Source organism: Lissotriton vulgaris, chromosome 1_2 (assembly GCF_964263255.1).
Source record: "Lissotriton vulgaris chromosome 1_2, aLisVul1.2, whole genome shotgun sequence".
NCBI classification, from domain to species: Eukaryota; Metazoa; Chordata; class Amphibia; order Caudata; family Salamandridae; genus Lissotriton; species Lissotriton vulgaris.
In genome coordinates this window covers 143,564,417-143,591,972 of record NC_141686.1, presented here as the reverse complement: position 1 = coordinate 143,591,972, position 27,556 = coordinate 143,564,417, and the positions used below count along the sequence as shown (strand labels likewise).

Below are 27,556 nucleotides of genomic sequence, written 5' to 3'. Positions count from 1 at the left end.
GACAATTCTACTGTGTCGTCAGATTTTGTTAACGTATGTGACAAAAAAGCATTCGTCCATGTTTCTATGGACAACTGCCATGAATGTACTCTGTGGACAGCAAGGTTCACAACTTGAATTCAGCTTTCCATCTACACTACGGACAGTAGGGAATTACCCCTTGATTTATGCAATGCAGAGACAATTCTACTGTATGTGTTCAGATTTTTTTTACATAAGTGACAAAAATCATTCGCCGATATCTGTGCTGACAATTGCCTTCGATCTACATTGTGAGGGCTCGCGATTCAGGTAGAATGTCGATTGCACATGTCGCATTCCAATAGACACGAGAAATTGAAACCAGTGCGAAACCACCCGAACTACGAAATATTGCAGGGTGCGCACACGCTGAGTTCTTCAGGTACCACTAACTCACTGCACCATAAGTCATCTCCACGTGGCCTTGTTAAGGCAGAATTCACTAGGCAAAAAACATTGCTCCTGGTGCGGCCTGCCCGAACCACGCAGGTTACGTACACGCTCAGTGCCAAAGGTACCAGTAACTCACTGCACCATAATTCATCGCCATATGTCCGTATTCAGGCAGAATTAAATAGAAAAAAGACATTGGTCTGAATGAGGCCCCCCCCTGACCACTCATTATTACAGGGCACATACAAGCTCAGCGCCAAAGATACTACTAACTCAGTACACCATAAATCATCGCAAAGAAGAGTGAACAGTTTTATGTCAGCAATCAGGCATACTATCACTTTTAAATGGAATTCATGCAGAATTCAATCGACAAAAGACATTACTTCAATTACTGTGCCCCCCCGACCATGCATCATCGCAGGATACGTATGTGCTAAGAGCCAAAGGTACTACTAACTTCAATATGGCGACCTTTTTCACTGATTTTCCTCTAGTTCGTTTTTCACATCGTAGTCCTTCTACACTTTTTACTATTCTTCCACACTGAGTCCTTCGTTTGTCTTGGTGACTTGTTTGTATATCTATGTCAGACCTCCTCTTTCATTGTATCAACACTCTGGCACGCCGTGAGGCACCCGGGAAACCGTTTCACGTGAGTTATTTCGGGAGCACCTTCCTTGGCACTGTGGCACGCTCGCGTGTCTTTTGACTTTAATTTAAGTTCACGAGGGTTCTAGACGCTATATCCCCCTCACCATTTCTTCAAGTCACATGGTTACCTCTTTTGGGACCCCGGGTTTCATTCCTTTAGACACCGCTATTTGTTACTATTTATCACTCGGATTTAAGTTTGCATTTGCGTCACCTTCTGTTTAGCCACTTAAAAGACGGCTGATGTTTCACTGAATTCGATCGTGTTTTGACTCAGATTACACTTTATTCATTTTGGTTATGTTTGTTTTTCTTGTAGAGCATTCCCTTGAAAAAGGGCTTATGCCCGAAATGCATCGGGGATTTTGTGTTAATGGATTACCATGCTTGAATGACAGACTTTGCAGTGGTTGATATATAGCTGAATATGCTTGAATATTCACTAGTTGAAGATTAAAAGTGTTAATACACACTCACAGACTTTGGATTATTTGGTTCATTGAATAAGACCACGGTCTCTATGCAGTGCTTAATTTGAGCCAGTGGTTTCCGGTACTCAGCACTGACACTTAATTGGCAGCACTAGCACTTATGACAGTCTGACACATATTGGCACTGTCTGTCTGATTTACAGTGAGCACAGCAACAGTTGTTTACTAATTAAATATACATTAAAAATGACTACTACCTGTTGGCTTTGGGGGCCTGGAATAGTTTTAATTGTCACGCTTTGAGGTGTGTGATGGTTAGATGCAGGTTTGGTACTGTCATTGATAGCACTAGCAGGGGCAATGGGTGTTATAGGCTTCACTGGCCTCTTGAAGAGGGCCTTGGCACGACAATCCTTGGGTATCTCCACAGATGAGTTTGAGGGCATCTGAGCAGAAAGGAGGAAAGTTGACCAACTGGGTGCAGCCTGTCAGGTAGGAGCAGATCCATCAAAGTGAGGGCCCTTGGATGAAGAATTTGTGTAGTCAATGGGTAAGGATAGTATGGGAGACAGTGTTGAAGACTGAGGAGAGGTATATGAGGATCAGAACTGCCCTATCTCATCTGTCCATATTAATTTGGATGGCGTCTTTGGTGGTAATGAGGGCTGTTTTGGTTTTTATGGTTGGGTCTGAAACTGGATTGAGTGTTGAGGTAGGTGGCTAGGAGTGTGTTAATCATCTTTTTTTTCTAGGATTTATGCTGGGTAGAATAGCAGGGAGATGGGCCTTTAGTTGGTTGCTGTCATCGGGTCTGCTGAGGGTTTTTTTGAAGAGAGGAAGCAGTATGGCATATTTCCATGCATCTGGGTCGATGGCCGTGTAGTTAAAGGTATTCAAGATTGGGCTGATGGGGTCTAGCCCTTTGCTGAAGATGTGGTGGGGCATGGGTTAGAGGGAACTCTGGAAAGGATAGGCTGTATGGTGGTTGTGGTTTCCTCTGGGGTGATTTAGGGCCAGGCTGTCAGAGTGGGTATTTTGGTGTTGGAGGTGACTGGTAGAAACGCTGTGAGCCTTAGGGGTCTTGCTGGGATTTGAAGTTGTCATAGATGCTGGTGATCTTGTTGGTGCAGAGGTGAAGCTTGCTGCTGGAGATGTGAAATCTTTCACAATGATAAAAGAGATATTTTGATGTTTTCTGATCATTTAGAAATGTGTTTTTAACACTGTGAACAGTTTGCCCTTAAAACAAAAAAACACTGCTCCCTGCAAACTGTATTTTCCTGTGCATGGCCAAACTTGGACCAAATTGAGTCTGACCTCATCTTCGATTTCATCACAGCCATGATAAGGGCTTTCATTTTTCCTTTCAATGCATGTAACAAAAAGATGCACTTTTGAAATGCTTTGTGTGGCATGCTGTCCTCAAAGAATTCCATTAGAAGTATGCCTTACACTTGCAACAGTTTTCCGGTTCTTCTCGCCTGTTGTATATAGGCTGATTTATTTATAAGCTTGTCATCACTTTGAATGTAACTATATCTGTACTGTCACATCAGTTGAAAGTAGTCAAAATGAGTGATATTAATCAGAAGCGGGATGAGAGCACACTGCCTTACATACCAGCAGAGTTCACCCCTTTGCATTATGGTGAATGCTGTTCACAAATAGTGCTTCTTTGGATATCAGTAGTAGTATTTCACCAAAGTTGGTTCATGTAGTGCTGCACCATTGAGATTCTATCAGGTATCATTTACTCATTAGTGACATGGACAAACCTAAATAAACAAAAAGAGACATCAGCAGTGGTCATGTTGTGACATACAAATTATACATACATGAATACAATCTCAGTTGCGAAACCATCCGATGGCGCGTTTTAGGGACAAGCCTTTACTCGGAGGGTTGCTGGTTAGAACAGGATGACTAGAGGCTAGATCAATACTCTAAGGGGGATCAAACGAAAAGGAGGAAGCATCCAGGGCCTTCCAGAGTTTTTTATGGGAGATGCGGCTCGTTGAAGAGTGTAATGCAGGGTTATCTGCACCTCTTAGGAAGGACAGCTAATCTTGCCACATTTTGAATGTCACCTCTGAAGGGTTCTTCCACTTACACAGAACAACCTTGCATGCCAAGGTGAGGAGGAGATCAAGGAGTTGACGATCCACCGGATTTACCAGATGTGGCTCTTGAACCCCCAGTAGAACATATGCAAACTCTCTAGGTGGATTGAAACCAAAGATGTGCGTAATACAGTCAAATATTCTGTTCCAGTAGTCCTTCAGTAAAGGGCAATTAAATAACATGTGAGCCAAGTCCCCCACTCCTGCATCACAGTTCCAGCAAGTTGGGGATTCCCTTAGGTTTGTCTTAAAGAGTCTTTCAGGTGTCCAATACGTTCTGTTAATTAACATGAATTTAGTCTGTGACAGAATAGGCGAAATCTTGTTTCTAAATGCAGTAGTGTGTATTATCTCCCAATCAAAGCTCATACCCGTCGTGTTCGATTCTGTTTCCCATCTCGTCTCATTCTTCCTGTTAGCTTCTGCGGAAGTGGGAGGAGCATTTTATAGACCTTCGAAACGAAATGCCCAGTTTTATAGATGCGTGGAACAGAGTCCCACAGCCATGGAACAGATGAGGACAAGGAGCGTGCAGAGAGTATTGCCTTTAGCTTCAGGAAGTCATAAAAATCTAATGGTGTGAGGGCATGTGTGGCGTGTAGGGACGAGAATGGGAGGGGGTCAGTTCCCTTGAAAAGATCACTTGCTAAGTTAATACCCTTCGCGGACCAGTGAGCCCACTGTAGCGGTGTTCCGTTGATTTTCAGTAATGGGTTGTACCAGAGAGCAATTGATGTGGATTTTTTGATCTTTAGGCCTTTGTGGTTTACTTGGTCAAGTTTCAGGAGAGCCCTTCTTGTGTTCAAAAAAATATATTTGGAGTGGTGTATATGTGTAAGGTCCATGGTGAGTAGGGCCACAAGTGGGATACTGCCCAATATCGCTTTTTCAATGTCTATCCACAGCGGAGTATAGTCTGAATCTTTGATTAACCATAAAGCTCCTTGTTTACATAAGAACGCTGTTTGGTAGTGTCTGAAGGTCGGGAGACCCAGGCCGCCTTTATCTTTAGCTAATTGTAGCTTTTTCATTGATATCCTTGGTTTCTTCCCTTGCCACAGAAACGTACCAAACAGCTTCTCTACCCTGTGGATAAAGTCATCAGAGAAAGTCATTGGGAGCATACATGCTATGTAATTAACTAAGGGGGTTACCATCATCTTCAGGGTTTCAGCCCTGCCCCACCAGGATAAATATTTAGGGGACCAGCCATCTAAGAGCTTGTTTATTTTGTTTAGCACGGATTTCTCATTAGTGCGGACTGTAGAGATTAGATCGCTCTCAAAGTCTAACCCCAGGTATTTAAAGCAGCCCGGCTGCCATGTGAGTCCCGAATCTCCTATCATGTCCTTAGTTCCCAGATTATTGAGCGACTTGACTTCTGTCTTGTCTTTGTTTAGTTTGTAGCCGGATACTTTAGAGAATTCATCAATCGTCGTGAGTAGGGCCGGTATCGCTTCATTCGCTTCATTCGCTTATTGTACTGTATTGTCTTGTACTTGTTTTGTTTCTGATTTGAAATAAAAATGATTTGAATTTAAAAAAAAAAGATTCTATCAGGTATGGTGCCAAAGAGTACTCAATTTGACACACTATCTTTATTTTCCCAGCATGGAGTGGTCATTCCATGTTTCTATTTCCAAGGTGTCCCCACAATCTGTTGGTACTGATGATACGGCACATTAAAAATGTGGGTTGAAACGTCGTCGACATATATGACTACTTCTTTTTTCTTCCTGCATCGAATAGTACAAACGTATTCTGCCATTGAGATTTTCTCTACATTGTGTATCCATATGTATTTTAATAAGAACCACTGTTCCTTTGATATATCTTTCTAAAAGTGGCATTTTCACAATTATGACTTAAAATCCGGTTTTACCTTTAAAAATGGCTTTAAATTCAAATTCTTTAGACACCAAACTTGTCAATCCTACCTGCTTCCAATTGAAAATTACTACTTATTAGATGTAACAAGTTTACCCAATGTTAAACTATTGCAAAGGTAGTCCTTGCAGTAGTGAAAAACAAGTGTATGTGATTTTCACTACCAGGATATTTAAAAGTTAAAGGACATATATAACTTTTTAAATACACTTCACCCTGAAGTATGGGCTGCTTAGGGCCTACTGTTGGGGTGACTTATATGTATTAAAAAGGAAGGTCTAGGCCTGGCAATGATTTAATTTTTCCAAGTCTAAATGACAGTTTAGGTTGCCCACACAAGCTGCATGCGAAAGCCTGAGACTTGTTTTAAAGGGCTACTTAAGTGGGTGGGAAAAACAGTGTTGCAGCCCGACTTTTAGTATTTGATTTACAGGCCCTGGTTACATGTAGTGCCGCTTTACTAGGGACTTACAAGTAAATTAAATGTGTTAAATGGGTGTAAGCCAATTTTACCATGTTTAAAGGGAAGAGCACAAGCATTTTAGCACCGGTGAGCAGTGGTAAATTGTGTGGAGTTTCTGAAAGCCAACATAAATGTGTTCAGAAAACAAGAGGGTGAAGGCAAAAAGTTTCGGCCCTACAGAGCCAAGTCCAGCACATATGATGTAGCTAATTACTGCCCATGTACCTTGTTGACAGCCCTTGCTAAAATAGGGAAGAGAACCACTGCATCTTGCATGACACACATGTGGGCTTCTGCACACATATAGGCAAAGATTCTGCTTTTATAGTTCAAGATGCTTTGTTGAAAGCGGCTGATATCACTTCTACTTTGGTCTTGATACATTTAGATTTATCAGCAGCTTCTGACGCAATGGACTTGCTGATAAAGAATGTAAAGCATTCTGACATTACAGGTACAATATATGAATGGTTCTCGACTTTTTACTCCTATGTGGACAACACACAGCGTATCTTCAAAACAAAAGGACCAGCTATAAATGTTGCCCATCGAGAACGCTGGGCGTTTTCTCGGTCGCAGGAGTTGATGGTGATTTGGTCCCTTATCACGCACACTGATTGTGGCTTGAAGACTATGCTGTAGCCGCCCTTTAAGAAATGGGAGCCTTGACCCCTTAAAAAGGAGAGGTGGATACAGGTTGGGTTGAGGATCCCCCCTAACGTCTTGAGTGTTGTGAAGACTTGACAATTTATGGATATTGATAAATTATATGCCAGGAGAGATGGATCCTAGGATTGAATTGGTTGAATTGCCCCAAAGTCCTGAAGAGGCCTGAATTAAAAGAAAGGCTGAAAACGTGTCGACTGCATGTATAAAGGCATCAACATAAGACAATCGTGATACAGTATATAACATTAAAAATAAGGAGCATGGTATAATTTGGAGGCAGAAAGGATTGGACCCTTTGTAGCTCCTTCATACTTATTGTTGGTGACCCTATATAGGGAATGTTGTGACATAATTATAAGTCAACGTCCGTCTATTGAAGTATTTGTGGGCTTTTTGGACCAGCAAATTGGTTCTTTTTTTTTAAAATTACCTTAGATTGTATTGTATAGCCTGTGTGTAATTGTGTACAATTGTGTATATATATATGTGTGTTCAAAAATAAGTGTTTTAAAAAAATAAGAGAAAAAAGAATAAGCTTAACAACAAAAAATAAATAGCTTTGATAACTTCTTTCAGAGTGATTAATTTGGTATTTTTCTTATATAGGAACAAAGTTTTTCAATTCAATTGTGATTTAACTCTTGACCATAATTCTAGGTCGGGAAAGGACAATCAGTGGTGTCTTTTCTATAAATTAAGTTATATTTTTCAAGAACTGTATAACAGGCATTGCCATTTTTATATTCAGCTTTGGGAATTCGGCAACTAACATGCGCTAGCGCCGCCTTGTTCATACGGCGTTAAAATTATCGCTGCGTTAGCAGCAAAAAGTGCCGCTAAAGCGGCGATAATGCCCTTGATGTCATGCCTCCCTAGAATTTCTTCTTGTCTTGTTAACTCCTGTTCTCCTTTTTAATTTCCCTATTACTGAACAGGTGGGAAGTCGAATGGTCATTATTGCTGCAGGAATACTCTTGGTTCTGGTGGGCGTATTTAGCAAGGTGGGAGCTGTGTTTGCCACCATCCCAACACCTGTGATTGGAGGACTTTTCATGGTGATGTTCGGGATCCTCACTGCAGTCGGAATTTCCAACTTGCAGGTAATGTGTTTACCTTTTTAAGACCAACCTAATGACAGTGGCTTGTTACCTGTTCCTTTGCACGTGTGAGTAGTTCACGTATGGGTGTTAGATGTCCCCTTTCTGCTGTTGTCAATTTACCTTGTCTCCTTCTGAATAAGTCTTTACCTTTGTAATTTTTGGGTATGTCTCTGCTTGTTTGTTCTGTTGAGAATGTGTATCGCCTTGAACCTTTTTGTGTTTGTTAGGCTGTGACTGCAGTTTGAATATGTTTGCTTCTTTGTTGTTATTTGTTTAAGTGTGTATATACGTCTTTGTCTCACAGACGCTACTCTAGTTTGGGACTTCATACTTCCAGTTTGACAGCTCAATGTGAGTTTTGTGGTAATGTTGGACGTTAATTTGTATGGCCAACACAGTATGCAAAGTGGAAAACTATGTGGTTTACCAGTCACAGAGGCAGATACTGCACCTTTCACTGATTTTCCTGCTACTTACCTCGGAAACTTGGGCACAAAAATATCTGTGGGAAAAACTACTACCATAGGGTAAAGGTATTAACCACAGGAAATTTCTTTGCTCAATGTTAGGTGTACCTCTTAGTGATGGGTTCTATGTGAATATATCATCTGTATTTGGTCGGATATTTCTATGTGTAAGTAGATTTTAACTAGTATGTGTAAATATGCTTTTATGCCCTTGGATCTGTACTGGGGAATAACAGGTCTGAGGTAATGTGTAGTTGTGCAGCACATAGCGCCGCCATAGCAAAACTTCAAATTTAATGAATCCCCTTTATGCTAGATAATTCACTGACAAGGCAAGACGAGTCATAACATAGAGAACAAAAACAGAAAACAGACTGCAAACAGGAGAGGTATTAAGAAAAGAAATGACCACAGGATAGATTCTGCTTTCTAAAAAAAAAACCTAAAGACGCTATTAATAGGTTTCAAATAAAGAGAGAAATGTATCAAGATTGGCAATGTGTAATGCATATTGCAGCTGTATTGTGTTGTTTCAACACAAAAACCTTCCACAGCATGATTTTTACTTTGCGTCATGTGTCGATGGCGTCATCAGCCGCACACACCAATAATGCATCACGCAGCACTCTTCAGTGGTACCATTGTCATCATCATCGTCCCGTAACCTCCCCCATTACCTTGATTCGCCCATAAACCGGACGTTTGTTATTAGGGATCCGAGTCGTCACGTGGTCCGGATACATAGAGTATCTTCTTCACTGGTGCTTGGGGATGTTGCCTCTTCATCTGGGATTATGCCTTACTTTCTGGATTTGGTGTGCTGATACCTCCCCCATCTTTGACCAGGGACACTAATCGTTGGCTGACTTTATGTTCTTCCACTCATTCCCAGGCACTCTTTGGGTTTCAAAAGAGAATGATTTCATAGCATTTAGGACTTTGAATTTAGCTAGGAACAGTAGCACATATTTAACCTGCATGGCCCTTTGTTTCTGCTTGACCCTGGCAAAGAAATTGCGCAGCTGTTGCACTCGTGCCATTTAGTCTGGAGCTCTAGGGTCCGACTCGCCGATCTTCGGATAACATCCCTGTCCACCTAATTCAGTATTCGCATAATTACTGGCTGCAGAGGAGCCACCGGAGGAGGCCTCGGAGTCAGCCCTCTCCAGGATAAATGAGGGAAAGAGTGGAATTAGGGACCCAAGATTTGAACCAGTCCAGGAAAAATCATTCCAGTTTAGTGCCCTCAGCCTACTTAAGTACCCCACTCAGTCTCGAGTTGTTGCACCAACAGCAGCCTTTCGCATCCTTGACTCTTCTCTCAAGATTAGCCAGAACCCCATGAAGGTGTCACACCTCTTTTAAGAATGACTGGACTTCATCCTCAACCATTAGAGATGCACATGTCTGCCTCAGTGGTACAATCCACCAGGTTCCAGAGATCTTGTCTGAGGAGCGAGACTCTGTTCCCACTCCTGATATCTGAAGTTCCAGCACCTACCTAGGTTCCTGGGTGGCTTGTAGGATCATTAACAAAGATACTTCTCTGTTAAGGTCACCCATTGGAGGCACCAAAACATTCAATCAGTGGACCAACAAGGTGACAGATGTCCTAGTGTACTTATCAAACTTGCCCTGCACTGGGTCTCCTTGTCCCTTGTCCTTTCCCATATCGGAGTAAAGATTTGAGGTTCACAGTAGGTCCTAGAAGACCATTTCTGTTGAACCGCTGCAACATGGCCCCTGCCTCGACTGGGCAACTCCACCTGGGTCGCCCTAGGAACCAGGTCGTTAGCATGCAAAATTGCTTCTGGCAGGCAATCAGATACAGCGGGCCCCAGAGTAAATCCAGGTGACCAGGTGGCCCATCAATTCGCATAGTAGGAGCAAGGCTTTCAAGAGCAACATGTAAACTAGATCTTTCAACAGTCCCAGTTATAGCACAAAAAACAAATCCCTCACTGCCCACATCAAACAGTCTTACTGATGTGATGGTTATGGGCTCAATATATATATGGTTGTAATAAAAGAAAATAGAATCCAAGAGTCCTAGTGTGGAAGTATCAGAGTACCAATACATAAAAAGGGCCTACGAGATCTCCCACAAAATTATAGAATTATCTTGTTGCTGGATATACCAAGAGCTATGCTAAATTGCTGTTGAGGCATTTAGAGGATTGGGTTGAGGAGAAGAATATCCTGTCTATTATGCATATTGGGTTTAGGTAGTTTCAGTCTACAATCAATTGATGTCTTAGTTGAAAGCTGGTAGCAGAGAAATATTCTTGATTTAAGCACCAGGGGTTAAATGTGGCATTCATTGATCTATCAATGCCATCTGCCTTTGATACCATAAACTGGCAAAGGTTGTGGAAAAAGATGGCAGATTGGGGGATCCCAGAGGGCTAACTTGCTCTAATAATGACGTTGTATGAGAGCTCACGGACACAAATAGAGTTGGGTAGTAATGGAGCCGTCTCTTGGAAAACTGAAACTCCAAGTGGGTTACAGTAAGGATATACCTGACTACTTGACGAAATTGAGGTCTTTCCCGCCAAACTTGAAACAGGCAGAAATACTGTATCGTTTCTATGCGCATGATGCGATTATTATGGACCTAATAATAGTGGGATTTCAGAGGTTGCTGGGGTTTTGCAGACTACTGTTTTATAAATAATCTGGTAATTAATTTGACAAAAACTAAAACATTGTCTTTTGTGTCTAAACGGTTCAAAAACCTAAAGCATAAATTGTTGTTAAATGGCCGAAATGTTGAGTTTATGCAAGAGTATCAATATTTAGGCATGCCTTTCAGCTGGAACCTCAATTTTAAAAACCATTATAGATTCTTTGAACAGAGAAGGAATATATCACTACTAGTTTTTAAAGCTCTGAGGGTTAGGCCCCAGCCTTTTTGCATAGCATAGTAATGAAATGAGAAAATATAAAGCTGTGTTGCAGACTAGGTCAATTTTTAGATAAAATAATATAAAGGCTTATAGCTGTGGACCGAAATGATGGTGGTATGAATCGATGCTAAGAGGTACCATTAATGCACTCAAAGTTTGGATTTGCTATGTCATGTTTATGGACCACTGATGCACTTTGGAGCTAGGAGCCTTTTGGTTTGCTCCCTTGTGCACACAATATATCGTTTGGAATACTTGGAGTTTAGAATCGTTCTGGTATGGTGCTAGAATATACCTTAATTTATTTGATTTTTGTCAGTTAACTTATGTATCTCTTGGAGGGGTTTTTATCAAAAGGGAATCCTTTCTGTGTATTAATCTTTCCTTTGGTGACCAAAAGGCCTACACATTCAAATCATTACCAGTTTTATAATTATGGTAGAGGGGTTACAGTGTTTTAGGTAAGAATGTAAAGAAAAAAAATTACTTTTAAGTTGCCATGAAATTGGAATATTTGAGGTGGATTGTTAGCAGTATGTGTTGAGCAGGATATGGAGAAAAGTCAAAGAAGTATTGTTATTTCTGTTTTTCATTTAAATGGATGAATGTGCAAATATTGTAAATTAGATTTTTGTATTTTTTAAATCAAACTTAATAAATTAAACGTGAAACGTATTTAGGTATTGCCACAAGGATTAGGTCCCAGTTGGTCTCGGCAGGCAAAACGGGAAATGGAAAAGCCCAGAGGCGGCAGGGTCGCGACGGCTCCAGCGCACTCTAGCCTAGCGCAGGCAGGTCATGCAGACAGGCCTTGGTGCTTCCAGCAGGTTCACTGGCAATCTATTGCTGCCTCGGCCCTTACAGATCCAGCACAGCTCACTGCAGCCTCTCCACTAGGGAGTCTCCTCGCCGAGTTCTCCAGGGGCTCCAAGCAGCTACAATGTCCTCTCCTGCACCGACTCCACACTGTCACGTGTCTTCTGCGGGGCCCTAACCTTCACTCCAATAGTTGGGTCTACAACCATGCCTTCGATTGATAGTAGACACCGTACCAGGCCACCAGTCACTCCTGGGCATTTCCTCCTTCAAGGCATAGAGGCGGCGCATAGCACCTGGGTGTCAGAGTCGGTCTGAAATTAGGTGATCTGAGTTGTTGGATTGGAGTGTAGTCGCTAGTGTACGATTATGGAGATTACGATGTAAGCAATTACACAGAGCTCTAAGAGTGTGTGCCTGACTGGTGGGCTGCAAGGCCCCCAGCATGCAGCGCTAAAATGATGCACTCCAGATAGGGCCCGATTCACAGAACTAACTTAAGACAAAATCCTAAACTTACTACTTATGCTATTCACAGAAGTTAGGATTTTGTCTTAAGTTTGTCTTAAGACAGACTTAAGACTGACTTAAAACAAAATCCTAACTTAAGTCTGTCTTAAGTCTGTCTTAAGACAAACTTAAGACAAAATCCTAACTTCTGTGAATACCAAAAGTAGTAAGTTTAGGATTTTGTCTTAAGTTGGTTCTGTGAATCGGGCCCATAGTGTTGTTTCGCAGTGAAAACTTCAAAAGTGGAAGTTAAATGTAGAAATCTACTGGAAGATGACCTGTTAGAGGGACAGTGCCCAGATAAGATCATAGGGCCCGATTCACAGAATGAACTTAAGACTCAATCCTAAACTTACTACTATTTTGGTATTCACAGAATGTACTTAATACTTTTGGTATTCACAGAAGTTAGGATTTTGTCTTAAGTCTATTTTAAGTCTGTCTTAAGACTGTCTTAAAACAAACTTAAGACAAAATCCTAACTTCTGTGAATACCAAAAGTAGTAAGTTCATTCTGTGAATGCCAAAAGTAGCAAGTGCATTCTATGAATACCAAAATAGTAGTAAGTTTAGGATTGAGTCTTAAGTTAATTCTGTGAATCGGGCCCTCAGTCTGGGATCTGGGAGAGTCAAGAGCACCACAGTACTAATTAAGCAGAAGACATTAATATGGAAGAATATGAAAAGGGGGCTCACTGATCAGAAGTTGAAAATCCTCATCCATGAGATAAACAAACACAAGGAGAAACTTTGTCAATTCAAGAATTGCATGTAAGAAGAAAGCGGCACCGTGGTATGAGATACGGGCAAAAGTCAATCCAGTGGCATCCTCCAAAACGACTGTTGGCCAAAGAAATGCTGGGGAAAAGAGCAGTCTGGAGAAAGTTCTGGCAGCAGTTGAAATGCCCATTCTCACATTTCAACAAGCATCCTTAATGAGAAGGTGAATGCTACATCCTATGCTCAACTATTACGAAATTGTCACGCGATGCGGCACTTAGCATTGCGTGCGAGGGGCAGAGCAGGACATCGCCATATCTACTAATATATGGTGGTCCTGTTCTCTTCGCTAGCTCTGGCACAAAATCAGCACTGCATAGGGCCATACAGACATCTTTGCATCATAGCAAAGGTGTCTGCATGATGTCCTGCATTGGTTTTATATTGGAAGTGTACCCTTCCAGTAAAAAACACTAAGCTTAGCTAAACTTTAAAACTTTTCCCAATTTAAATATCTGTACAGTGCAACACACATACAAAGTTACAAAAGTTGAGAGAAATGAAAACATTTCTTCTTTTTAACACCATCTAAAAATAATTGTAAATAGTAGATAGGGTGTGGTATGCTAACAAGCATGTCACCAGCTGGACACTTGCCTCTGCTTGTTTATAGTGGTTGTGGGATGTCATCTCCTTTCCACTGGCATGTGGAATGTTGTATATGTAATTGGAAGCAGGTGATGTTACATTGTGATGTATTGAGGGTTGTGGATGGATAACAGTTGATTTCTTTACTGGCTATGATGGTTGAGGTCTTCTGCTGGAAATAAACCTATATCTTTAATCTAATTTGGCTGAGGAGGATTCATTCCTTGAAATGCGACACTGGCGTAGTCAGCAGCTGCAGAATATCTCAACACAAGGTGCCTTCACTGAAGTTAACTGCTAGGTGGGGCAATTTCCTGGTGGGAAATATCCGTTCTTAAGGAATTTGACTTTCTAACTTCATTGTTACAGTTTCAGTTATTATGGGCCTCTCATGTTAATTCATAAGTTTGACTGTGTCCTCAGGAAGAGCAGATCACGCCTATGTAAGCGCATGAAGCTGTTTGGTCGGGAGTTTAAGAGGTGCAGGGACTGGCTGAGAGCCTGAGAGATCATTAATACGGGCCTTGAAATGCATTTAAAGTTGTGGCGAAGTGTCAGTGTATTTAGGCACTTACAAAACCTGGTTCGAGCACATAAAACTGTTGTGCGAGGTGTGGGTAGCTTTCGGAACTGTTGAGCTTGTGAGCTGTTGGAAGTGGGAGGAGCCGTGCGACGCTATGAATAGCCCTTGTGAGGCGTTCACATGAATCGATTCACCGCGTTGTAGAGTCTGGCAGGCGCTAGGCCCCCATACTCTGATAAGGAATACACAGACACAGTGCTTTGGGTAGATAACTGGCCCAGAGCACGTGCGCTCGGTCCCATTTTATTGTCAGGGTCGTCTAACTGATGCCGCCTGTAGTGGGCGGGTGTTCAGTGTGTGTTACAACATGCTGAAACACTAGAACGTATCCATACGGATACTACATCCCTCCCAAACTTTAATGAAGGTCCAGACAAATGAAGGTTGAACCTGTGGGAGAGAATACAATTTGCAAACAAAACCATAACACAATAATGACGACTCCCACATAGTCTCTTTTGCTGCTGGTCAACCACTGACGATGGTGTCCTTGCCACCAGGACCACTAGTTCTTCTTGGCACGATGTCAGGGTGCTCTGTGGATGTAGTTTTTTCTTGGACTTGTAACCTGGAGGTGTAATCTACAGTCTCTCTCTTCCTGTTCCACATCCAGTGAAAGTGCAGATGGAATGATGGTGTATCACGTATGTGTTATTTCCACTGTACAGTCCTGGATGAAGTACTTTCTCCATCTGGTGATTCACATCATCCAACGGGATTTGCAGTTGCAGGACGTCATGGGTGTCCCCTCTCACTGGAGGACCCGGAGGCCCTTTGCTGCCAGGCTTCCACTGGACCGGTGGGCTGATGCCTTGTCGCTCCAACCGCGTTGGAGGAGTCACTACGGGTCCTCTCTCCATGTCCGAAGCTCCACCTGAAAAGGGTGTTGTTAACACTTGTTCCTTTGCATGCTACCTTTGTTCTCCCAGGTCTCTGCCCCTTGGATTTCCGCGGTACTGTGTCCATTCCATCCCAGAGGTGGTTGTTATCAATGGACCGGCTTGCTCGCCTCTGTCATCAACGGGTGATCTTGGGATTCGCAAGTAGAAGTAGATGTGTACTTTCAGTGATATGGATGTTTTCCAGGCACTGTGTTCCGATGTTCTTGCACCTTTGCACTTTCTTCTTCAGGTGTTCCCCTTCTGGTGTGTGTGTTGATCTGTCACAAACACCTCTCTGCTCTTCTCTCCTTTTCATCTTTCGCCATGGCGTCTTGCCCCTCAAGTTCTGTCTTCGATTTCTTTCGCGATGCGTTCGGATCTTCTCTCATGCCTGTTCGCTCTAACCAGGCTTCTCCGTGTAGCGTACACTACACACGTTTCCCCCTGGTCTTGTCCAAGCACTAGGACACTGTCTTCACTTTGCTCTGTATGTGGAAAACAATTCCTAGGCAATCATAAATGAATACATATGTAAATATGCGGAGGGTATAACAAAAATACTGCAATAAAGTATCTAAAACAATTGTTGTGTTTTTTATTCAATAATAAAAGTACATGGCTAATTAAAAACGATTACATGAAGTCATTTCATAACTACAGCACTCATATTATTTGCAATTCTCATTACAATAACGATAAAGGTTACATACATAAAAATGTTTCTCAATACACAATTATAATTAGTATAATAATAGGCAAATTGTCATTCAAGTAGTAATTTTTTCGACGCGTGTTTCGGCGTATCAAACGACTTCTACAGGAAATTACCACAATACCTACAAGAAAATTTGTTTATAAAATATTAAAAACACTTACAAAAAAACATAATGTAAATCCTCTTAGCAATTGATTATCTTAGTCTATGATAATCCACTGTACGACTCCATACATTTTACAGCACAAATAAAATGTACACTAAACACCATGTGTATTGATCAATATGTCAACCTATAAAAAGTACTATTCTGATACCATTCCATTAATCAAAAAAAAGACAATGCTTATATTTATGTTCATGGCTTTGTCTCATTTTAGAGCACTCACATTTTTATTACTTGCAAAGAAAAAATGATGGTATGAAGGGGAAAGCCCAAGCTTTAGATTCATGATATTGAAGCAATGGGTATATTCTATGTTATGTATATGAAATAAGGAAAGTAGAGCTACTTACTTCGTAACTCGTGGAATATTTAAAATGTCTTTGATTCTATTTCTTGGTTTCTATATTTGATAAAAGAGTTATTCCTGTAATGTAGAAACATGTGGACATTTATATCAGGGTAATATTGTTATTTATTGTCACACAATAACTATACATTTCACCCGTGATACTGAATAAGCAGCACTTACTAAAAAATCCCTCTGTAATGATATGGGATTGTGGACTCAATGGATTTTCCCAATACTTATTAAGTTCTCCTCTTAGAAGCCTCCTCTTTATCTGCAAACATGGAATTTATTTAAAAATAATAAAACTGTTTGACTGACATAGTCAGCTACAATTCCATTTTATCGTAATTTCATATTGTCATCGTCCTGATAGGTACAAACTATGTTTAATGGCCATGTTCCGAATATTAAATCCAAACATAGCTCTCTTTAAGACATAATGGTTGACTTTATCTCAGCACGAGGCTGACAGAATAATATAATGTAATGATGGATCGCAGGAAAAATATACTATAACTTGATACCTAACTGCTATTTTATAAAAAACTATACCTTAATGCAGAAAACCTTATACATGTATGGGAATGTTGTTCACCTATAGATAGCGGTGATTATTGAGGCAAACCGGTACTCTGTCTCTAAACGAGACTTCAATGGCAGTCAAGGCAAAGCTAAAAGGAATTAAAATACGTGTAGATCATCTTCACCATCGTGACTTAGTACCTAAAAAGTTTATGCACAGTTATCCTTAGTATTGTAGTGAGAACATAATATAGTGGGTATTACATACCTATTTGTGTTTTAGATATCGAAAATAACAGGGTTTCAAAAAATCGAACTCGATGTTGCTGATAACGAAACTCGTGGTCTCTTTGATAAAAAACGCTATAGATATAAACAAAACGGGAAATCGTAAATGGTAAATACTGCCCGGCTGCCTATATTGTAACACACAATTTCTCCCTCCGTCCGACAAACTCAATGAAGAATGTAACACATACCTATTTGTGTTGCGGATGTCAGAAATGACAATGTGTTCACCAGTCGAGCTAGATATAGTCACTAAAATAACTTGCAGTGTCTTTGTTGCCGACATACAGAACAGCTTCCGCGCACAGACCACGCACCAGACCACCGAACCAGCGCCCCCCACAGCCACCCTGTGCACCTGGACCCGGTCAGCACCGAAGACACCACCCGCATGATGAACACCATCACTCCGGCTCCCCAACCGACCCCTGCCCACACCACATCTTCAACAAAGCCGACTCCATCATCGCAACCCAACTCCGGGACATAATCAACAACTCCTTCGCATCCGCCACCTTCCCGGAGAGTTGGAAACATGCCGAGCTCAGCGCCCTCCTGAAGAAACCCAGCGCAGGCACGGACCACAAGAACTTCCGCCCCATCTCGCTCCTCCCTTTTCCTGCCAAAGTCATCGAGAAGACCGTCAACAAACAACTCTCCACCTTCCTCGAGTCTAACGGATCCCTCGACCCCTCGCAGTCCGGCTTCCGAGCAAACCACAGCACCGAGACCGCCCTCATCGCAGCCACCGACGACATCAGGTCCCTGCTCGACAAAGGGGAAACAGCTGCCCTCATCCTCCTGGACCTCCTGGACCTCTCAGCAGCATTCAACACCGTATGCCACTGCACACTAATACAGCGCCTCAGCAACACTGGAATCCAAGGGAAGGCCCTTGAGTGGATCATCTCGTTCCTCGCCGGAAGAACCCAGAGATCCCGCCTCCCCCCCCTATCGATCCACGGCCACAAAAGTCATCTGCGGCGTGCCGCAAGGATCCTCGCTCAGCCCCACCCTCTTCAACGTCTACATGAGCCCCCTTGCAGCCATCGCATGCCAACACAACCTAAACATCATCTCATACGCGACGACACTCAGCTAATCCTCTGCCTCTCCAATGACCCCGCCACTGCCAGAACAAGCCTTCTCGAAGTAATGAAAGACGTCGCGGAATGGATGAAGCTCAGCTGTTTGAAACTGAACTTGGACAAGACGGGAGTCCTCATCCTAGGACCATCCCCCTCTGCCTGGGACGACTCCTGGTGGCCCTCGGCCCTGGGCACTGCCCTCAAGCCAACTGACCACGCACGCAACCTGGGTTTCATCCTGGACTCCTCCCTCACAATGACCAAGCAAGTCAACGCCGACTCGTCATCCTGTTTCAACACCCTGCACAGTCACTCTTGCTCGCAGGGGGGTGGAGGAGTGGGCAGGTACTCCACTCTCCGTCGGCTTCGCAGCGGGCTCACCTTCAGACCTCAGATGAGGAGTGGACTCCCGCAGACCTTCTGCTATTCGGGGCACTCCTGCTTGCCACTGCACTCTGCGGTTCTTCCAACTTGGGGTGGGCTCCCACGCGGCTTTCTCCCGCCCCGTGGGCTATCGTGTGCGTTGGACTCCTTCTCCCAGGGGTGTAGGCATGCTAGGTGCGGGGTGGGCTCCCGATCACCTTCATGCAGGCCCGGGGCTCTTCACACGCCCCGCGGGCCTTTCGGCAGGCGGCGCACTTCCTGGGGGGCGGGAGGGGGTACCTTTCACCCGGCAGCTCTCTCCCCCTTTTCCTCCATCTGCTGGGCTGCTGCTCACACAGGCACAGCCCTCTCGTTGCCAATGGAAAGTTTGGTGGGCGCTAGGCCCACATACTCTGATAAGGAATACACAGACACAGTACTTGGGGTAGATAACTGGCCCCTTTTATTGTCAGGGTTATCTGACTGATGACGCCTGTGGTGGGTGAGTGTTCAGTGTGTGTTACAACATGCTGAAACACTAGAACGTATCCAGCCGGATACTAGACGTGTTACATTCCATGGTATTGAGTTGCTGCGTTCTCGCACTCGTGTGCCCACTGGCGAGGCTGTTTGAGCGTAGCGGGAGCGTACAGGCGGATTTACCCTCCATATTCAGCCCTCTGCATTCAAGTCCCCTTAGTGCTTTCTTCATATTGTTCGCGCTGGTGTTCTGGCGTATCCTACACGGACTGTTGATTTTATTGGTCCGTGGATCTGCTTGGTGATTGGTTGGTGTAACTGAGTCCTGGTTGGCTCAGTGTCTTTCTCTCTCAACGTGTGCTTGTCTGTCAGTGATGCACACACTGTTACTTTAATAATAATTTAAAGGCCAACAAGCATTTAAAGGACCATCATTTCATTTTCTTCTCCAGTTGTATGTCTATCCAGTGACTCGCACACTTTTTTGGGTGTGAGTCATACTTGTTGTACAGTGGTATGCACACTTTCTTTAAGTGAAAATTTCATGTGACTCTCAGTTCCCACAAAGCTATTTCTGCAATCCATTGTTGCATGTTTGTTCACTGATGTGCACATTTAGGGGCCGATCAGGATGGCGGACGGACTTGCGTCCGTCCGCCACCCTTGAGGAGGAGGGAACGTCCGCAGGGGCTGCGGCGTTCCCTCCGTCCTGATTAGGATGTGACCGCCAGGGTGGCGGTCACATCCTCAATATTTAACATTGCGGCGGGTGCAGCTTCAAGCTGCACCCGTCGCAATGTTAAAATAGCATGTGTTACATTTACATGCACAAAGCGGCAGGGACCGCACGGTGCCTGCCGCTTTGTGCACGCAAATGCAGGGGGGTACCATAGGTACCCCCCATGTGCACCCCCCACCCCACATTCACCCAGGGGGCTCGCAAGGGCGCCCAAAGTGAATGTCCGTATGCTTTTCCATGGCGGAAAAGCCGCCGTGGAAAAGCAGTTTTACACAAACATCATAATATGGCGGACGGTGTCTCATAGACACCGCCTGCCATGTTATAGCTTTTCCGCCGCGGTCGGAAGCCGACCGCGGCGGAAAAGCGGCGGACGGAATTCCAGACCCACCAGCCATCCTAATTTGGCGGTGGGTCTTTGGTGACTCCGCAGAGGATTTTCCGCCTCCTCCGGGCCGGAGGTGGCTTCCGCCGGCCCGGAGGAGGCGGAAAATCCTCCATCCTGATCGGCCCCTTACTTTGGAGTCCCAGGGGCTTGAATAATTTGGGTTAAAGCTCATCCTTACTGGTGCCCACTTCCATTGTGGGCCGTTATTGGTGATGTGCATGCTCATTTTGCTGCGCTCAGCATGCCAAGCAGAAGATGCTGAAAGGCTTAGGAGGAGTATGTGTTTATCAGTATGACATCCTAATCTTTAGTAAGGATGAGTCTGAACATAGTGCACGTCTGAGAGATGTTCTCGGGACATTGTATGCATGTAACCTCATGATCAAGGTTAAACAATGTAAATTTCGTTCTTACTCATTCAACTACCTTGGTCACAACAAACCTAAGCTTGATCTTGTATCCACCATTCAGGTGATGAGCCCTCCTTCATCCAAGGAGGAATTGATTACGTTTTTGGAATAGTAGAATACTACTCAAAATTATCAAAAAATGTTGTCCTCATTTTGCCAAATTTCTTGCTGGGTTATACTGTAGTCCCTCTATGTCTTACAAGAGTAAACCAGACTGTAGACCATAAGAGGAAAAGAAAGAGTAGTGGCCCACAAGTATACTACTGTTTCCAATTCCATCTCCTTTACAATACTGCCCAAGGATATGAGATAACATGGCCGACAATGTAGGTGGCATAATCATAGGACTCGCGTTTCATTCTCTCTCCACCTGACCAATGGAGCCCACATTTTCTCTCTACTTCTTAAATCGCATGCCATGTCCAATTCAGATGTATAAATAATATTCCTAAGACACTCAGAAAAGGACAGAGGATTTTCAGATTTCCATAACCTGCAAATCTCACGCCTCACCAGCAGCACTACATAAAACAAGAACTTTGATTCAACCGTTGTGATTTGCACTTCATGATCTGAAATTAATCCAAAGAAAATTACCTAGGGCTCACTTTAATTTGTATCCCAATTATTTCTCCCACAAAGTCACATATCGAGTTCCAAAATGGTACTATTTTTTGACTTGACATACACAAATGCATATCGTCAGCTGCTACTAACATACACCTAGGACAGATATAGGTATTACCAGTGATTTTGAAGAGCTTTGCAGAAGACCAATAAACTCTACAGGTGGTAAATAGGTGGTTCCGTTCAAGTGGTGCCGGTTTTACTACTTGTCGTAATATACTATAAGAGTCACTCCACATTTGCGTCAAATCCTCATCAATGAACTCTTCACCCCACATTTTTTTAATTTCTGTCTCGATCATCACACTCATCTCCAAGAAAACCCATACCAAAATAGATGTTTCCTTTTTATATTGACCGGTACTCATAACTTGATCAAATTTGGATTCCTCCTCCTCCGCCCAGTCTTGTGTTACCTACCAGGAACTCAGTAGATAGCATTTAAACCTTGTGAACAAACCATTAGTGCAAGTACACAATGCTTCCCAACTCATCAAATGTATGCCCACCTCAAGGTCTGTCCAATAACAAATACCCCAAAGGCTGACTTAGTTGATAGCTCAAGCACTCCGGGGTACCCGGAGAGCCCCAAATACTACTCGAAATTTGTAAGGAATTTTGCTGAGCAGAGTGTGAACATGAGGCATCTCTTAAAAAAGGGTGTGGATATTTGATATGTTTCATACAGGTACCCCAATATAGGCTCTGGTAGTCACCAAACCTTTCACAAATATTCTCCCCTACCATTACACTACATAACGGTTCTTGGGACTTACATTTTACCTAGTTACAGTGCTGCTTACAGGAAGTGGGGTTTTCCCTGAAAACTACCCTCATCCATTATGTATGAGGATTCTTGGAAACTCAGCAGGACTACCATATCCTGCATAATAACTATGTATAAGTGTCATTCCTTCCGTCATCCTAAGTCTGACATGACACAGCAAGGTAGAACCCCTGAGGGTACCACTTTGGGTATATATACACCATTGCCCACATGCATCAAACTGAATTGCATTCGCAAACGGTGCGAATCGCAAAATTCGGCCGTTTACGAATGCAATTCATTGTTTTGGGATGCATTAACCTTTTTGGCTTTTTCGCAATTTAAGAAATCGCTATTTATTTGCGAATTCTTAAATTGCAATTGCATTTCTTAAATGCAATGCATCATCTTAAAAAAATTGTGAATTCGCAGATTAGAAGTGTTAATTTAGCATGAAGTCAACGTTCATGGTAATTTTAGAAAAGTGTCAAAAATGCACAAAAGTGCATTTGTGACACTTTCATTTTACACTCACACATGCCCTTGGGCATGTATGTGTGAAAAATAAAATGGACTGTATGTTACATTTCAGGACCCCCCCCTGCACCCTAGGAATTGCATTCTCATTTTGCGATTCCTTAATTGCGAATCGCAAAATGAGAATGCCTTCCCATTGATTCCTATGGGCCTCCAGGCCCATAGGAATCAATGTAAAGGGATTCCTTATTTGCGATTCGCAAAATTGGGAATCGCAAATAAGGAAAAATAAGAAATCGCAAAAATAAATGCGAATTTTTAATGCATAGGTATTTGCGATTTCTAAATTGCGATTCCTTCATTTTCGCAATTTAGGAATCGCAAATACCAACAATGATGCATGTGGGGGCATATCTTTGACTGAGGCAGGAAGAGGAGAAAAGAGACTTCCATGCTGACACACTGACTCAAGGCGCTGAGGTTCCTGCACCCAGACACTTCAGCTCGCAGTGGTCTGACATCCCTTGTGGGGTGTCCATCTCAAGACCAAGACAGGGTCCCAGAGTCTCTCACTTAAGATAATGGGGTTGACTTTCCTAGAGGGATTTTTGGCTTTACACCTACATACATGCTAGGTTCACTTAGGTACTTGTAGTTAGGGTCGCATTGTAGGAGTACACATTTTATTGTCATGTTTTTATACCTACCTGTATTCATTGTTTTAGCATTATGGTAGACATCTACCATCCTTTTACTCTGTGGGTGCTTTTAGTCATTTATATCTGTTTCTGTTTAATGGTTGTTGCAGCACACCTATTTTACACTAGAATGACGCTGGTTCAATAAATGCTTATTGAAAACATCTCCACCGTTTATTCTGTGTATCTCTCTGAGACAAAGTGAGCACGAGTGACTGAGCAAAAAGTACTGTACTATTTTCACGATCCCTGATGGGGCAGAGTTGTCATGTTCGATAGTTGCCAAAAACTATTCTATCCTTAGTAAGAGGGGTTTCTTTTTATTTTTTTTAAATTATTTTTTAATTGTTTTCTTGCAAGGAAATACAGCAGTAGATAGTAACAGAATTCCGACTGTATACATAATAAGAACAAAAACATTTGCAAATGTAAGCAAAATCATTAAATCCAGTCAGCAATGGGTGCCCAGATCTTCTCCCCCAGAGCTCTTCTTTTGACCCCTCTTAGCTTATAAATAGCGGACTCTAAATTATACATAAAAAGTAACTTCTCGCGCCAAGTAAAGAAAGAAGGGGTATCTGGATTAATCCATTCCCCAGTAATGCATGCCCTGGGTACTGCCATACATATAAATAAAAAGCACCTTATTGGTTTAGTTCTTGAGATGGCGGACTCTAAGCCCAAAAGCACCAACTCTGCAGTTATTATAATTTCACAGCTTAGAACAACCGTCAAAAAGTTTTCAATTTTTTGAAAGAAATCCCGGAGTTTAGGGCATTGAAAAAACATATGGACATCGTTAGCTGCATATAGCCCACACCGACTACAATTCGTTCCAGTAGTCGTGCTCCACTTAACGACCTTGCTGGGAGTGTAATAAAGGTCATGTAGACACATAAAATGCTGTGATTTCATCATCCCTGTGATTAAACAATCAGCTGCTAATTTAACAGAAGACAAGACATCAACTCCCGACACCCCCAGTTTGTTAGCCCATTTCAATTGGCACTGATCCATATCATCCCCACATTCTTGAACCAAACTTAAATACAACAAGCCAATAGGGGCTTTTTTCTGTAAAAGTTCAAACAAATAAATTCTAATCATGCTGGCTGATTTAATAGCCGAAGAGCTCTGTAAGAAACTACGGATCTGAAGAAATTTGAAAAAATCACTTCTTGCCAAGGAAAAATTATTTTCTAATTCCTGAAATGAAACCATTTCACCATTCATAAATAAGTCACCCAAATATCGTATTCCTTTCTGCTCCCACTTGCGAGTGGTTAAATCACAAAAAATCACAGATGGCAAGAGACCAGGCGAAGCTAAGGGAGTATAGACATTCAGTTTAGACAAGCCCAAAAGCTTCCGTACTTTTTGCCAGACTATAAAAGCTGCCTTCAACGTCTTGTACTTTGTTTTTTTATGGTAGCTGGGCTCAACTACCTTAAGGAAGCTAGCTTTCACTCTCTCTCCCATAGTCATTTCAAAAATCAATGGAGTTTGACAAACAGGGATATTTACTCTGTCTCCAATTATAAGAGGGCTAATATACTGGAGTGCTCCCGCCAGATAGTAAAACAGAAAATAAGGGACATTCCATCCCCCACACTCTTTACTCAGAATCATTTTTTTGAGGGCTTTGCGATGCCGTTTATAGCCCCAAAGGAACCTAGAAGTAGCCCTTTCTAAATTTTTAAAACAGGAAGAATGAAATTCCAAAGGTATAGTGCGATATAGATACAGCACCTTTGGTAGGATCAGCATTTTCAAAATGTTGAGCCTACCATATAATGATAGGTGTAGATGATCGAGACGATGTAATGTAGTATTGATTTGGGTTAACATAGTAAGAGGGGTTTCTAATGGTAAAGTGAGCTATCTGGTATACAGGCGAACATACTCGGAGGGGGTGTCTGGAATAAGACTAAAAACCAATCCCACCATCTATGTTGTCTAAATGCGCAGATCCTATATAGGCTTATAGGAACTACACGACATGGCGTTGCCACTAAAAACATTATTTACCACAAATAAGCTAATGGTGGCTAAAAAGCTGTTGGGGAATCTCTTTGGTTTCCTTCACTGTTGCTCGTTTAAAAGCTTGCTCAAATTAATGTACTTAGTGATGTCATCCCAATGCTCCCAAATACGTATTTTCTGCAACTGCAACCCTTGTCGCCTTCCTGAAACATGCAGGAGTGTGTAAATGTGTGACTGAAATCTTCTCAGGGGAGAACATATCCCTATTTGTGACCGGCTTAGCTTAGAATGCGCCTAGATAGAAGCTTTTAGGCAGTAGATACTTTAAGTAGGCCGATGTACCTTCACCAGATCATTCCTTCTTATTTTTGCATTTTTATGTAGTTGGAATGAAGGTATAGGCCCTGAATCCACTGTTCATGTCTCTCGAAGTTGCCAGCATAAAAGAGTGACCGACAGAATGGCAAAAACAAAAGACAGGAGAGAGGATGTGGAGTAACAGCTAGTGCCATGACTTTACACCTCGGGATCTGGTTTCGAGTTTCAGTGGAAGCTTTAAATCCGGTTTTTCTGGACAAGTTTCTGAGAAAGAACTAATACTCATGTAAAATGCTTTGATACCTTCCTTTGCACTATATAGAAATGCAAAAATAAAAGGGACTGAAAGGAGAAGTGCATGTAGGTTTGTGAGGTGGGGGAGTGAAAAGATGCACTCTGTAGAGTGTTTAAACAACGCATGTTTGTATGTGATGGTGATCTGACGGGTTGATTGGGAGGGAGGAAAGTGGCGACGGAGGGTGGAGGGACTGAAAGCAAAAACACAAGCACTCCGTGGAATGCTCAAACCAACAAGATACAAAGTCACATACATACAAAAGATAGCACATTGCCTTTGAAGAAAAACAAGCTTTGAGGTGATTGCCTCCGCGCACACGGTTACTACATATTGACAGATGGGGAGCTGCCATAAAAGAGCAGTAAAGGCTTTTTAATTATACTTCCTTTCCACAACCCATGAGTCTGTAAATTAAATTGAATGGCCTAAGGGCACAAGCAGGAAGGGGGAGTCATGTGTCACTGCTCCCACAACAAAACAGCAGTGAAGAATTTCCTTAGAACCTTCCAAACCAAAAATACGGTAGCAGTTCTCATGTGCTGCAAGCGCGGAAGTACTGGGTAACACAGACATTAAGGTACGTAAATCAAACATTATTCGGAGTTGAATGTGCCGTGATTTGATCATAAGAAACGTAGGAAAAAACCTACGGTAGGTTGTTAAAATCTTAGGTTACTGTAGCTATGGAAGCAGGGGCTCAACATAACGATGTGGCTAGCATGACACAAGATTATGTAGCAACTCACATAAGCCACAAGTAACAGTGTGTCCGCTTTAAATTACTTTGCATTTGGCCCAAGAGCACACACAAGACACAACTAGGGTGCGTAGCGTGAAATACCTAAATTAATCTATTGAGCAGGGAAGCAGGCAAAAGAGTCTGGAGGTCTGTTGGCTACAACAGGGAAGGCTGTTTAAACTTTAGGATCGTCAGTAGCAGTAACAAAGCCCAGACACTCCTTGTGATAAATAAATAAAACTGCCTCTCTCTTTGAAGAGCGTTTTAAAAAGCCTAGTTAGGAACATTTCAACAAGGGTATAAAGTTGGACCTTTTAAGCTGCATTTTCTGATTCAGTAAAGTTTCAGAAAAATTAACAGCAAATGCTGAAAACAGATTGGCTAGGCAAGAATGCATAAACAAGCTGCCTTCACTTTTTCACTCAAAGAACTTCAGCCTGGAAAAAGACACGCACTTGCAGTTCAATGTCGAGGTGTCTAAATGCTTTACATACTGGAGTCTTTGAAGTGTCAATGACCAGCTGTGGGGGCCCATGCTGATAAATTAACATGAAAGTGGGTGCCATGCTGAATAAGGGTGACAAGATTTACCGACCTGTTTTCAATCGCGCTCAAAATCAAAAGGCAGGGGTAGCAACAGTGCAAACGGAGAACTTTCCCATGTCACCGGGCAGAAACAAAATAAATAAATAGTGCCAGAAAGAAGCCTAAATGCACACACACATGGACAGTTATAAGTAAAGGGGTGGTGCTTTTTTGGGAGTGAGCAACTTACAAAAGGTGGGATAAATAGGAAAGATTAACAATTTGGAATCAAGGATTTTTAAAGTACACATAAATAAACACATGAAAACTAATGGGTGGGCTGTA

General features: G+C 42.5%; 1 protein-coding gene across 1 annotated transcript in view; it reads left to right on the top strand.

Annotated features, from left to right (window-relative positions):
- Window positions 1-27,556, top strand: part of LOC147734707 (solute carrier family 23 member 1-like) — a 474,929-nt gene that overhangs the window by 390,250 nt on the left and 57,123 nt on the right. The window contains exon 9 of the mRNA XM_086953611.1: window positions 7,574-7,738. Coding sequence (XP_086809737.1) covers window positions 7,574-7,738 — 165 coding nt within the window. The remainder of the gene's footprint in view (window positions 1-7,573; window positions 7,739-27,556) is intronic.